The sequence below is a fragment of the Nycticebus coucang genome, chromosome 11, assembly GCF_027406575.1.
Source record: "Nycticebus coucang isolate mNycCou1 chromosome 11, mNycCou1.pri, whole genome shotgun sequence".
NCBI classification, from domain to species: domain Eukaryota; kingdom Metazoa; phylum Chordata; class Mammalia; order Primates; family Lorisidae; genus Nycticebus; species Nycticebus coucang.
In genome coordinates this window covers 100,211,239-100,225,401 of record NC_069790.1, presented here as the reverse complement: position 1 = coordinate 100,225,401, position 14,163 = coordinate 100,211,239, and the positions used below count along the sequence as shown (strand labels likewise).

General features: G+C 40.5%; 1 protein-coding gene across 3 annotated transcripts in view; it reads left to right on the top strand.

Moving 5' to 3' along the window:
- Positions 1-846: 846 nt before the first annotated feature.
- The window catches only part of TNPO3 (transportin 3), a 108,823-nt gene continuing 95,506 nt past the window's right edge, over positions 847-14,163 (top strand). The window contains exon 1 of one of the 3 annotated variants that reach the window (XM_053608892.1): positions 847-1,632. In XM_053608892.1, the coding sequence (XP_053464867.1) occupies positions 1,513-1,632 (120 nt within the window). In that variant the 5' untranslated portion in view covers positions 847-1,512. Of the gene's footprint in view, positions 1,633-12,365; positions 12,507-14,163 lie in introns of those variants that run through there. The other 2 variants (XM_053608891.1, XM_053608893.1) reach the window with 2 other exon arrangements.

Below are 14,163 nucleotides of genomic sequence, written 5' to 3'. Positions count from 1 at the left end.
CTAAGATTACAGGCATGAGCTACTGCACCTGGCCTAATAATAGGAAATCTTTATAGAACTTTTTGGTAAGTCCAAATAACATTGGTAAAGAACACAAGATCAATAGCTTTATTATCTCTTTTTTCAGCCATTTCATGAAGTGGTAATGAATATTCTGTAGCATTTGTACATATGTACCCACAAATTTTAACATCTGTAGACTCTTGAAGTCTGCTTCAGAAAACTAAACACAAATATTTTCAGTATGTATCATACAATGGAGTAAAGCAATGAGGGAAAAATTATTCTCTTACTTTAAAATTCTAATACATCTGGTGTTTTGTTTTAATATAGCTAGAGTCTCATCCTCATGATAGAATCTAATTTTTCTTTTCTTAGTCACCCTGTGTAGAGTTCCGTAGCATCATAGCTCACAGCAACCTCAAACTCTTGGGCTCAAGCAATCCTCTTGTCTCAGACTCCTGAGTACCTGGGTCTACTAAACTGTCCTAAATTTCTCCAAGCGCAGACTGGAAGATTTCTATTTTGTGAATTGTGAGACCACGGATTTTTGATTTAGAAAAAAAGGCATGCACAAAAATACAATTCAATGTTAAGAATAACCCTAAAGATGTGTGCAAAGTGCACTGGAGTTTAGAACAGTAGATCCAAGGACCCTTTTTGGGCACAGAACTTTATTGAAAGGGGAGCTGAACAAATTCTAGGCATTTTCGGTTTATTTCAATGTGGTACACATCTCAGGTCTGTAAAATAGTTCCTTGGCTACATGACTGTCTCCTCCAGCAGAGACAGCATAGGAACAGTGTCTTAAGACATTTTTGGATCTTCATTACAGTGGTCGCTATCGATAGTTGAATAGATGCGCCCTGACCACTGGGAACAGAAAGGATTCTTCGAAGAGGGATGAGGAAGTCGGAAGGGGAAGAATGACCTGGATACATTTCCAAGGCGAGGAAAGCATCTCTGGTATGGAGCACGTGTCAGTCGCAAAGCTTCAGCTGTAAGCGAAAAACCGAGAGAACGGTGTGGTACAGCTTCTTTCTGGCTCCCGGCCCGATGGAGTCACTTCCGGGAGGGGGCGGGGAGACAAGGGGAGGCGGGTCGGGAAGGAGGCCGTTTGTAGTGCACCAGGCGGAAATGTGGCAAAGGTATTGGTGCCGCCGCTTCCGGTCCGGGTAAACGCGGCTTAGGTACACAGCGTGGTTTGTGTCGTGCGAGGATAAGGTTCTGAGGGCAAATCACTGAGTGAAGAGGCGAGCACTGGAGTCTCAGAAGTCTGAAGTCTAGGAGAAACAGCTGTAAGGCCAGGAACCTGAATACGACTTTGCTGGTGTTTCCGAGGGGGCAACTTCCACCGGGAACCCCTCTACCCTAGTAACGGCCAAAGAGGAGGAGATGGCGCCAGTCGGGGAGCGGTCGTGGCCGAGACAGTGAGGAAGCGCTAAGGGGGAGCAACCCAGGAAACCTCGGGAGAAGAATTAGAGGCTCGCTGCTGCCACTGCCGCCACCACCATGGAAGGCGCAAAGCCGACATTGCAGCTAGTGTACCAGGCAGTGCAGGCGCTTTACCACGACCCAGATCCCAGCGGAAAGGAGCGCGCCTCGTTTTGGCTCGGAGAACTGCAGCGTTCGGTGAGGGGCCCAGAGCGGCGGGTCTGCGCCGCGGGGCCGGGGCGGGTGGGACCTATGCTCGAGGGGAGAGCCTGAGCCCGGCGGTTGGCCTCGTGAGGTCCTTCTTGGGGAGGAGCTGCTGCCGTGGGGTGGGGCTGCGAAGCTTCAGCTGTGCCGCTTTTTGGACGCTAGTTGCAGCTGATGGGTCGTGCACTGGCCCTTTCCCCACACCACGATCTGATTTGTAGGTCCTGTACTCCTCGGTTGAGGCATTAATCCAATCTTCTTTAAGTTCTGCCCTTGCTGTTGCCTCTTAGGCCGTGCTTTTACGTTTTGTCGTCTTTCTGCTAAACCCACCCTGTGTTTATCCACCTTCCACTTAAGGATGCTTTATCCGTCTTTCCCCTCCGTGTCCAAGTGTTGCATCTGGTAATTTCTTCCTAGTCGTAGCCTTACTCATGTCTCACTGTTCTTGCCTATTTTCTCTCCAGTTCGAGTCCTTTCTTCTCGAAACTTCTCAGGTTTCTAGATTCGCGTACATGTGAATTCTCCTTGTTTTGCACTGCAACACTATGAAGAAAACAATTTTGCTTTTAGAAACTCCTTGTAATTCTCATTTTGCTTCGTATTGTCTATCATTTCACTGAATTTTAGATCCTATCCCTTGGATACAAGATGGATATTATATCCACCTTGCTAAATTCCACGTAACTGTGAACATCCAATGAGGTGTTTAATTGCACTTATTAACATTTATTGTATTTTCATATTCTTTGATTCACGTTTTATGATTCATCCCCTAACTTCCACACTTACTTTTGCTGTGCTTTATCTATGTGTGAATGTGTGTAGTTGGTGATCTTGCTGACTTTCCTCCTAAATGTAAGATTTACTTTACAAATTGTGAAATACTTTGAAAACAAAAGAGGTTTATGCAGAGTGACAAAATACTCACCTTTACCTTTATTTTTGCATTTTTACTCAAAGGCATATATTTTTTTTTTTGGTGCCTTTCCTTTTTATCAATTTATTTTAACTCATGACTGATTTTTAAAGGTGCGCTGTCCTATAAATCTGCCCCTAGGTTGCAAGTATATATTTTTAAAAATTTGCAACCTTGACTTTGAAAATTGCACATTGAAAAAACTGGGATCCAAGTCCTGGTTTATCTCCTTGGAAGATAAAAGAGCAAGACTCGCTTTAAGTTACACAAGAAAATCATTCACATATGATCTCATTTAGTGTTTAATTTCTGTGATCCAGGGGAGATGCAATTTCCTGATCTTTAAAATTTTCAAGGTATAAATAGAAGAAATGCATGCTACCTCTATGCACAGAAGTCCCCTCTTCCTAACTAAACCTGCTTATTGTTGTGTGTATTTTATGTTATTTTTATTTATTTATTTTTTTAAGACAGTCTTACTTTGTGGCCCTCAGTAGAGTGCTGTGGCATCATAGCTCACAGCAACCTCAAACTCTTAGGCGCAAGTGATTCTCTTGCCTCACCCTCCCAAGGACCTGGGACTGTAGGTGCCTGCTACAATGCTGGCTATTTTTAGAGACAAGGTGTCTCTCTTGCTCAGGCTGGTCTCGAACTTGTGTGCTGAAGTGATCTGCCTGTCTCAGCCTCCCAGAATGCTAGGATACAGGTGAGAGCCTGTTGTGTGTATTTTAAACCAATATTTGCCTACCAGGTGCTAGCCCTGATGATTCAGTGATTGAATCTACAAAGAGCTTAGAAAATTAGGGATCATAGAGCTTAAAATACATTAGCAATTTTTTTTTTTTTTGGAGTCTCAACTATGTCACCCTGGGTAGAGTGCCGTGACGTCACAGCTCACAGCAACCTCAAAATCTTGGACTTAAGCGATTCTCTTGCCTCAGCCTCCCAAGTAGCTGGGACTACAGGCACCTGCCACAGCGCCCGGCTATATTTTGTAGCAGTTGTCATTGTTTAGCTGGCGTGGGACGGGTCTGAACCCGCTAGCTCTGGTGTATATGGCTGGTGCTGTAACCACTGTGCTACGGGCGCCGAGCCTATGTTAGCAATTTTTAAAGTGTTGGTCACTTTTCTTTCCTTCCACTGTACTCTGCTGCAACCTTATTTAGTCATCACTACTATTACAGGGTTCTAACAGGAACATATGGCACACTTCACAGGATAATTAGAGGAGACTTTATAAAGGTATTTGTGTAAGATGCAGTTTAATGCTACCAGAAGCTGTAGTAAGTCTGTTTACTTCCTAGGCCAGAAGTGATGAGTGAGGGAGTAGTTGATTGAACTGGGAAGAGAATTACAGAATTGGCTCCTTTGAGAGGAGTGGTGACTATCTGATGAAGGCACTCAGTTAGCTTAAGGTGCCCTTACCTGGGTGGAGCTGGAGAGATGAATATCCTAACTTTATTTTCCTAATCTCCTGCAAACCCAACCAGGAAGGTACACCATAACCTGATGGTAAAGTCTACACAGGTCAGTCTATTAGAGTAGGAAACATGGTACAGAAGGGTGGAAAAGTGGAACTGAAAAATAGCTAGCACACACACATCACTTTTAGGCATCTTCAGCATGTGGGTTGACAATTTAGCCAATGCTGTGGCCTCTTGATTCATTCATTTTCTTTCTTTTTCTTTTTTTTATTTTGAGACAGTCTCACTCTGTTGCCCTGGGTAGAGTGCTGTAGCATCATCATAGCTCACAGCAACCTCAATCTCTTGGGCTCAAGAGTTCCTCTTGCCTCAGCTTCCTAAGTAGTTGGGACTATAGGTGTGGGCCATCATGCCTGGCTAGTTTTTCTATGTTTTTTAGTAGAGATGGGGTCTCGCTCTTGCTCAGGCTGGTCTCAAACTCCTGAGCTCAAGCAATACACCTGCATTGGTCTCCCAGAGTGCTAGGATTATAGGAGAGAGCCAATATGCCTAGCCGATTCTTTCATTTTCTTTACCTATCTGCTTACACAGTCATATCCGGAGTCTTTTCAGTACTAAAATGTCACCAATTCCCCCAAATCACTAATTCAGACATTTTGCTCTGATCACAACCCACAAAACCAGTTTGCCAACTCAAGAATCTCAACCTCATGTAGTTATTTTTTTAAATTTTAAATAATTTTAATTTTTAGCACAATTTTAAAATTTTATTTTTATTTATTTTTTGAGACAAGAGTCTTACTTTGTTGCCTGGGCTAAAGTGCAGTAAAGTGTCATGGCTCACTGCAACCTCAAACTCCTGGATTCAAGTAATCCACCTGCCTCAACTTCTTGACTACAGGGTCAGCCACTATTCCCAGCTAATTCTATTTTCTGTAGAGTAAGGGTCTTAATATATTGCTCAGGCTGCTCTCAAGCAATCCTCCTCTGTCTTTGCCTCCCAAAGGATTACAGGTGTGAGAGTTAACTGGGCCCAGCCCTAGAATTTTATTTCACTTCATTATTTTATGACAGGAGTCTCCCTTTGTTACCCTTGGTAGAGTGCCGTGGCATCATAGCTTATAGCAATCTCAAACTCTTGGGCTAAAGTGATTTTTCTGCCTCAGCCTCCCAAGTAGCTGGGACTACAGGTGCTCACCACATGCCCAGCTATGTTTTTTGAGACAGGATTGTACTCTTTGCTCAGGCTGGTCTCCAATTTGTGAGCTCAGGCAGCCTCAGCCTACCAGAGTGCTAGGATTACAGGTGGAAGCCATTGTGCCCAGCACTACAATATTTTACTTTATTTATTCATTTATTTATTTATTTTGAGACAGAGTTTTACTTTGTCTTCCTCTGTAGAGTAAAATGGTGTCATAGCTCACAGCAACCTCTAACTCTTGGGCTCAAGCGATTCTTTTACCTCAGCCTCCTGAGTAACTGCGACTACAGGTGCCTGCCACAATGCCCAGCTGTTTAGAGACAGGGGTCTCCCTCTTGCTGGTCTCAAACTGTACGCTCAGGCAACCTACCTGCCTTGGCCTCCGAGAATGACAGGATTATAGGCAGAAGCTCCCCTGCCCAATCTTTAGAATTTTATTTTTAAAACAGAAGTTTTGTGCAACTTTTTTTTCCTGGTGGTTATCAATACCTTTTTCTTTTCTTTTTTAAAATTTCTTACATTTGCTTTGTTTTCTATAAATCTACGCTGATTCATCAGAAAATCTCTGTCAGTAATATAAATATACCGGTCTTTGTTCAAACTGGTAATCTGTTTTCTTTTTTGGCTGAAGGAAACATCAATCTTGAGAGTTTTCCATCCCCCTGCTCCATTGTGATCCGAGTCTCTAAGTCTGTTGCATAATTATTGTCTTGGGATCCCTGTTTTGACACTACCTTGGGGAATTCTCTTCACTTGGTGGTTGTTGAGTTGGATCCACTGATTCCTAGATTCCATGATCTATTCTTGGATCACTCATTTGATGGATATAATTGAGAAGGGAACTTTCACCCCCTTCTTTCTTTGTCTTTGTGTTGTTCTTTTTTTTCCAAGGACTGCTGCTTTTATCTTGAGAGGAGTCTTCTAGTCTTCTGCCTGAGGGTTAGGAGTTCTGAAGCCAGATGGCATGAGGCCAGGGGATAGATCTCACTGTTAAGTACACTTTAAATTAATCTGTTTTTAGTATGATACTTCTGTCTTTAGCTGAGTCTGTTGTCCAAGAGTTTACAGTCCCTCTACTTCATTCTTTCCACGATAAACCTCAAGTCTTTGGTTCTAATGGGAGAGTAGTAGCCTGGCTGCTTGGAGTCAGGGAGAACATTTTGGGAGTCTAACTGTTGCTTGTACAGATTTTGAACCCACCCCTTTATTTATTTGTTCCACCTATGCCTCGTCTTTCAGATGTACCTGGTGCTTTTAATTTCCAGCTTTCCTGGGCTTTTGCAACGTGAAGCAGTTTGCCCCCTGTCTTCCCTATTCTTGTCTCATCTTCTCTTCCCACCTCCAGACACATTAGAGCCATCCCACATCTGCTACATTTATCCAGTAGCTCTCCGACTTCAGTTTTGTTGTTATCTCTCATCTGTTTCCATTCTTTCCTTGTGAGTTTTTGCTTATTTATTTATAAATCTCTTTACTAATCTAAATATTAGCGGATTTTTGGAAGGGACCTAAAAGCAAATAGATGTGCTCGATCAGTTCAATCTTTTTTCTTTTTTTTGAAGCAGAGTCTCACTTGTTCACCCTTGGTAGAGTGCCGTGTTGTCTTAGTTCACATCAACCTCAAACTCTTGGGTTCAAGTGATCCTCTTGCCTCAGCCTCCTGAGTAGCTGAGAGTACAGGTGCCTGCCACAACACCCGGCTATTTTTTTTAGAGGAGTCTCTCTCTGGCTCAGGCTGGTCTTAAACTCGTGAGCTCAGGCAGTTCACCCGCCTCAGCCTCCCAAGTGCTGCATGCAGTTCAGTCATCTTAAGCAGAAGTATGTGCATTAGTTCTTGAATTTCACTGAAACCCCAGTCTGTTGATTATAGGGTACTTTTTCTTTATCAGGTCTTCCTGTCTTTATCTCTGTCCTTATCAAATTTGGGTTCCAAGAGCCATAATTCTACTCTATTGAATGTACTGTCACTCTTTCCCTCTGATATGGCAAAACTTCAGCATGGGTATATCCAGCTGCTTTTCTTCCTGTGAGATCTAGCTCAGCATCTCTTCTGAAATTTCTGGGATCTTGATGTTTTGATGTTTGGTTCAGCCCATGTCTGATCTGCATTTTCAGACTACTTGTATGTTTTTTTTTTTTTTTTCCAGGTTATGGCTGGGGCTGGATTTGAACCCATCACCTCTGGCACATGGGGCCAGTGCCCTACTCCTTTGAGCCAGAGGTGCCGCCTGTATGGTTGTTTTTTGTTTTGTTTTGTTTTGGTAGAGATGGGGTCTTGGTTTCATCCAGACTGGAGAGGGGTGGCACCATCATAACTCACTACATCCTGGAATTCCCGGCCCCAAGGGATCCTCCCATCCCAACCTTCCCCAGTAGCTGGGATTATAGGTATACACACCATACCTGACTAATTTTTTGTAGAAGTAGGGTCTTGGTATGTTGCCCAGAGTAGTCTTGAATTCCTCAAGTTAATCTTCCTACCTCTTCTTCCCAGACTGCTCGGATTAGAGGTGGAGGTCTTGGTGCCCGGACTCCTTTACTCAGTCCTTTCCATCAACCTTCAGATAGTAATACAACCTTCTGCTGTAATATTTCTTACAGTAAGTAAATGCGTTAGGGGCAAGGGACATTACCTTTGCACACCTTTGTTATTTGATTTCTTTCTTCTGTGCTTTTTTACTCTTTCCCAACCCTGTCTTTCCAAACCTGAAGAAACTAACCCACCTTTTCAAAGCACAACCTAAATTCTACTTTAAAGTCTGAACTGATGTTTTTCAGCTAAAAGTCATTTCTTTCCCACTGAATGCCCAGGTCCCTTTATTTTATTGCATTTGCCAATTTTTTTTAAACCTTTTTGAAAATTTGTTTTGCACCCCCACTAAATACTTGTCACATTTCCTTATATAGTTTAATACCCATGGTTGAAGGAGTAAACTATGATTATTAAGAAAAAAAAATCAAAGGGCCAGGCATGGTGGCTCATGTCTGTAATCCCAGCACTCTGAGTGATTGAAGTGGGTAGATCCTTTGAGCTAATGAGTTGCGGATCAGCTTGAGACACCATCTCTAAAAATATAGCCGGGGGTTGTGGCAGGTGCTTGTAGTCCCAGTTACTAGGGAGGCTGAGGCAAGAGGATCACTTGAGTCCAAGAGTTTGAGGTTGCTTTGAGCTATGATGCCAGCAGCACTCTACCAGGGGCAAGAAAGGAGACTGTCTCAAAAGAAAAAAAAAAAGAAAAATCAAGCTGCTACCCACAGGCTTTTGAAAATGTTTATTGATAGACTATCTGCATGTAGGTACCTCTAAAGGTACCTCAAATATTGGATAACTCAGAATTTGTCTTCATCTGCAAATTGTATTTATTTTCTTTTCATTGAGACAGATTCTTCTCACTTTATCACCCTCACAAGGTCTCTCTCACCTCTTCTCATTCACGAGAGGGACCCACTTCCAACTCTCTCTGGAAGTGCTCTAAGCTTTCTCTTTGTTCTTGAATAAAATTTCTTTGTTATATAAAAAAAATAAGGCTTTTGAAGGAAAGCCTAGAAAATAGAAATGTTTGTACATAATTTCTGTGGATTGGCTTATAGTATGCCTTGCACTGATGGAAACTGGGAATATGTAAGTAAATAATAAAAAACCAAAGGCCTTTCTCCCAAAGAGTTGACCAATCATCCAATATGATAATTACTAGCTGTATGTGACTACTTTAATTAAAATTAAATAAAAGTTAAAATTGGTTTCTTATTTCTACTGTCCACATTCCAAGTATTGGGCAGTATAAATTCGGAGCATTTCATGTTTTTGGAGTATTTGAGTTAGTGTGTGTGAATTTGTGATGGTATTTCTGTTGGCATAGTAGTCTATTATCTGGTGGCATTTCTCCATATTTGGATTAATTTATTTCTTGTCAGGCCTTGGACCAGAGTTGATAGTTTGATTCAGGATATAAAATTATCAGGGCACTGCTATGTTTTCTTTCTTTCTTTCTTTATTTTTATTGTTGGGGATTCATTGAGGGTATAATAAGCCAGGCACTGCTATGTTTTCTAATTATAACAGTTTTTCCAAAGCTTTTCAGATATTTCTTCAGCATTTTGTCATGGTGATTACACTGATGCTTATGGGGGAAACGGAAAGTAGGTTTTGTGGAATTTTTTTTTTTTTTTTTTTTTTGAGACAGAGCCTCAAGCTGTCACCCTGGGTGAGTGCTGTAGCATCACAGCTCACAGCAACCTCCAACTCCTGGGCTCAAGCAATTCTCCTGCCTCTGCCTCCCAAGTAGCTGGGACTACAGGTACCCGCCACAATGCCCAGGTATTTTTTGGTTGTAGCTGTCATTATCATTGTTGTTTGGCGGGCCTGGGCTGGATTCGAACCGGCCAACTCAGGTGTATGTGGCTGGCGCCTTAGCTGCTTGAGCCACAGGCGCTGAACTGTGGAATTTTTTTATTGTGGCAAAATATTCAGGATATAAAGTTTACCATTTTAATCATTTTTTTTGACAGTCTCACTTTATCACCCTTGGTAGAGTACCATGGCATCATAGCAACCTGCCACTCTTGGGCTTAGGCGATTCTCTTCCCTCAGCCTCCAGAGTAGCTGGGACTACAGGCACCCGCCACAATGCCTGGCTATTTTTTTGTTGCAGTTTGGCCGGGGCTGGGTTTGAACCCGCCACCCTCGGCATATGGGGCCGGTGCTGATCCACAGGAGCTGCCCCATTTTAATCATTTTTAAAGTATGCAGTTCAGTGGGAGTAAGTACATTTACATTTTTGTGGCGCCATCACCACCATCCATTTTGAGAACTTTGTCATTTTGTCAAACTGAAACTATACCTGTTAAACACACCCTAGCAAGCACCATTCTACTTTCTGTGTCTATGATTTTGTCTATTCTACATACCTCATTTAGCCTGTTCTGGCAGACTTTTCTCTTAGCATAATATCCTCAGGGTTTAGTCATGTTGTAGCATGTAGCAGAATTTCCTTCCTTTATAAAGCTGAATAATATTCCATTGTGTGTATTTACTACATGTTTCTTTATCCATCAGTGGAAGCATGCTTCCACCTTTATGAATATTGCTGCTGTGGACATTGCTATATGATTATCTGTGGAAGTTCCTGCTTTCAATTTTTTTGTATATGTAATTTCCCCAGAAGTGTAATTGCTGGATCAGATAGTAATTTTATGTTTGTTTACTTATTTATTTATTTTTTTGAGGAACCACCATACTTTCTCCACATTTTATGGAATTTTTAGTTCTGTAGAACATAAAAACAAATTATATTTATATGAAGTTGAGATAACTCAGACTACCTGTTCTGTATTTTGCCTTGTACCATGATAACTGTAATTACCAGAGTGTTTTAAGGCTCTACAGATGAAGCCCTAGAGAGAACCTTATTTCTTTTTCTTGGAAGTTCACAGTATTGCTAACGGGGATAATTTTGTAGTGTTTGGCATGTAGAACCTCTTAAAAGTATTGGCTTAATTTTCCTTTTCTAGTAGAGTTTCTAAAATGAAAGTATTAGGAAACAAATATTTTACCTTTTGGCATGTATGACTGACAGCTACAAAGTTGAGCCAGAATTCAACTACAGAGGTCTTTATGAAATAGGATTCTTTGAAAACACTTGGTAGAAGCCCTGAGATTTCAGCAGTAACTGGGGAGACTACTGTGTGCAGTGCTGTTATGTGGCCTTATTGGTTCATTCCTTTGACATTAAGGTAGAACAGTGCACGTGGGCACTATGGTCTCCTGAAATTGATTTGGAAAGTTTTTGAGTTATTTCTCTTGGAGTCTGATGGACTTATGTTTTAAATAATTGTATTTAGCTAAGCATATCTTCCTTTTCATATGGAAATGATTTTTTTCCTTTTGATTACCTATTATAGAGATGGTTGTGAAAATTTAAGTTGGCTGAACTTATTTCTATAAATGAGCTTTTTTGTTTCTAGAAAAGTTTTTTATGCATACAAGGGTTTTTTTTTGTGGTTCTGAGAGTTTGCTAGGGACTTTATGATTATTTTTCTTTTACAACTTGTTTTGAAGAGTGGGAGTCCTTTATTCATTACTGCTGTGATGAAGATACTGGCTAAGTTTCCTTCCATCATGGTTTCTGTATTTCAGGCCATCTTGCGGAAGAAGCTATATTGAAAAATATTTTTAGATAGTGATGATTATCTGTGCCCTTCAGCTTATATTTTTCTTAAATAATACCCTCTCAAACTGTCTTCTCTTCCCACTATGCAAGAAAACCATCAGAAAGTAATTGGTTATGGCAAGTCTAGCAATTTGTCATATATTTTTAAAATTCTTATAAAGGATTAGAATGAGAATTTAAGATAATTGATGACTTAAAAAATTAGTTTGTTCTTGTTTGTTGAAAATGATTTTTCTTGATTTGGGAAGTCCTAGTTTTTCTAGCTCTGTACTATCTCAGGCCATGTGTCTAAAATGTTGTTTTGGCTGGTTTATAGTTTTCTTTTTAGAGTTCTTTTTACTCTGCGTTCTTATTTAGTCTTCCCTTCCTGAATAACTCCACCTGGTATACTATAAATCTTTTCCAGAGTCTTCATTTAACAAATACAGGTATAGTTTAGTCACTGATTGAAATGCTTGAAACAAATGTGCAACCTGACACTTTTATGTTACTTTTCAAGTCTCATGGAATTATCTGTATTTCCAGAAACTCATTTTCTATTTGCCAGACCTTTTTGATACTTAGTGAAGTATTTTAAGTAATTCTGCTTATTTCAAGGAGTTTTTGTGTAGGATTAGCTAGCAGCCCTAATCTGCTTCTAATTCTTGGCAGCTAATGAAGCCTCAGGCTCCTATCTGAGTGTGTGCTTGTATTGTTGAGGCCCTGCTCAGTGATTTGGCAATTTTAGAAATGTTGCTGTAGAAGTGAGTCTTGGAGCAACAGTGCACCATTAAAGAAGAAAGGGGGAAAGTACTTTCAGGCTCTGCTGTGAACTATAATGAAGGACTTTAAAGCATGTTAGTGAAAGGATTGCTGGGCCATAGTCTGCCTCATATTCTTCACATAGTTATGGAAATATCTTTTGAAAAGACTGATATAAAAGCCTGTTCTGCTACTGCTTTGTGAAATGGAAGATTGAAATTAGATTCTTAAATGGAAAATGTTCTCTTGTTGCAGCCTCTTTGAAATGTGCTGCTAGTGGGAGCTGCAGCTTCCTCCTGCTGACTCTGAGCCCCAGGCTTCGATTGAGATGGTCCTTTCAGAAATGTGAAGCTTAGTTCAAGCCTGGATTTCAGTGGGTAGCACCTGGCATCTCTGGCTAGGAAGTCCTATGAAGTGTAAGTGCTTTATTCTCTCCTTGTAAAGAGTCTCTTTTCCTTGATTCTCTTCCTTCTTTCTGTCCCTTAATGGATGGGAAGAACAGTAAGCAATGTACTGTAGTATCAGGATTTGGTTGTTATTTTCTGACTTAGTGACCAGAGCAAGATTATTTGCTACTTTTTGGATGTCAAATTCTTAAACCCTCCTACAATTAAAAATATAAAGTGATAAATTATGATCCTTAACATTTTAGTAGTGGCAAGTATCTCCTCAGGTGATTTTTTTCATTGGCAACTTAGTAGCTTTACTTCTCAAGTTTGCTCAGGTTTTTTTTTTTTTTTTAAAGGTAACTTTAATATTTATTTCTTATTCCAAAACAGAAACACAGTATCTCAAAGGAGAGGCCCATTTGACTTGTAGGTAAGGCACTATCAAGATAAATAAAATTACTTGAAATTAGAAGATAACTCCTTTCTTTTTGCTTCTACTCGGTACATTTGCACAAGAATAATTCAGGAATTTTTCTAAGACCAATTCCCCATAGAACTATCTTGGGAAATACATATAGCTGCTATCTATATTTTTGTTTAAAAAACCACACACACACACTAAGAACTAGATAATAAAGAGCATTAGAAGATGCAAATTTTATATTTATTTAGATCCAAATATCATCATTCTTCTTTTTTCCTATTTCAGAAATACTGATAACATTTTAAAGTAAGTACATTCCAGAAGAGACTCCTTTTTTTTTTTTGTTTAAATTTTGGGGTTCCTGTCACTGAAAATTTTCGGAAGTTTTTAAATCTTCAGATTTTACAAAATGTTGATCTTCTTTTTATCACTAAAATATGTAAAAAAATACATTCTTTAAACCAGGGGTCCTCAAACTGCGGCCTGCAGGCCACATGAGACGGTGTGATTGTATTTGTTCCTGTTTTGTTTTTTTACTTCAAAATAAGATATGTGCAGTGTGCATAGGAATTTGTTCATAGTTTTTTTTTTTTTTTTTAAACTATAGTCTGGCCCTCCAAAGGTCTGAGGGACAGTGAACTGACCCCCTGTTTAAAAAGTTTGAGGACCCCTGCATAAACAAAGGTTCCATCCTGGCAAGGCCAGTGAAGTTCTGCAAATGTGAGAACTCAAAGAAAAATGTCTCATCTTCTCAGAACCATTGTGTGTAACTTAAAGAACTGATTTGTTAGTTTTTTGTTGACCTTTCTAAACATTTTGATTTTGTCCTGATAGGGGTCTCCAAACCAGTAAGTATCTTAGCTGTTTAGTAAAGGAATAAGCTTCATGGCTTGGCGCCTGTATCTCAGCAGCTAGGGCGCCAGCCATATGCACCAGAGCTAGCAGTTTTGAATCCAGCCTGGGCTTGCCAAACAACAGTGACAGCTACAACCAAAAACTAAGCTGTGTGTTGTGGCGGGCGCTTGTAGTCCCAGCTACTTGGGAGACTGAGGCAAGAGAATCGCTTAAGTCCAAGAGTTTGAAGTTGCTATGAGCTGTGACACCATGGCATTCTACTGACAGTGACATAGTGAGACTGTCTCGAAAAAGAATGGGCTTCATGTTTGGGTGAACAAAGAGATGTATTCAACTCATGAGAGGATGGTATCTTGTCATTTGCTTCATACTTAACAGTATAATATGTACCTGTTACAGCCAAAG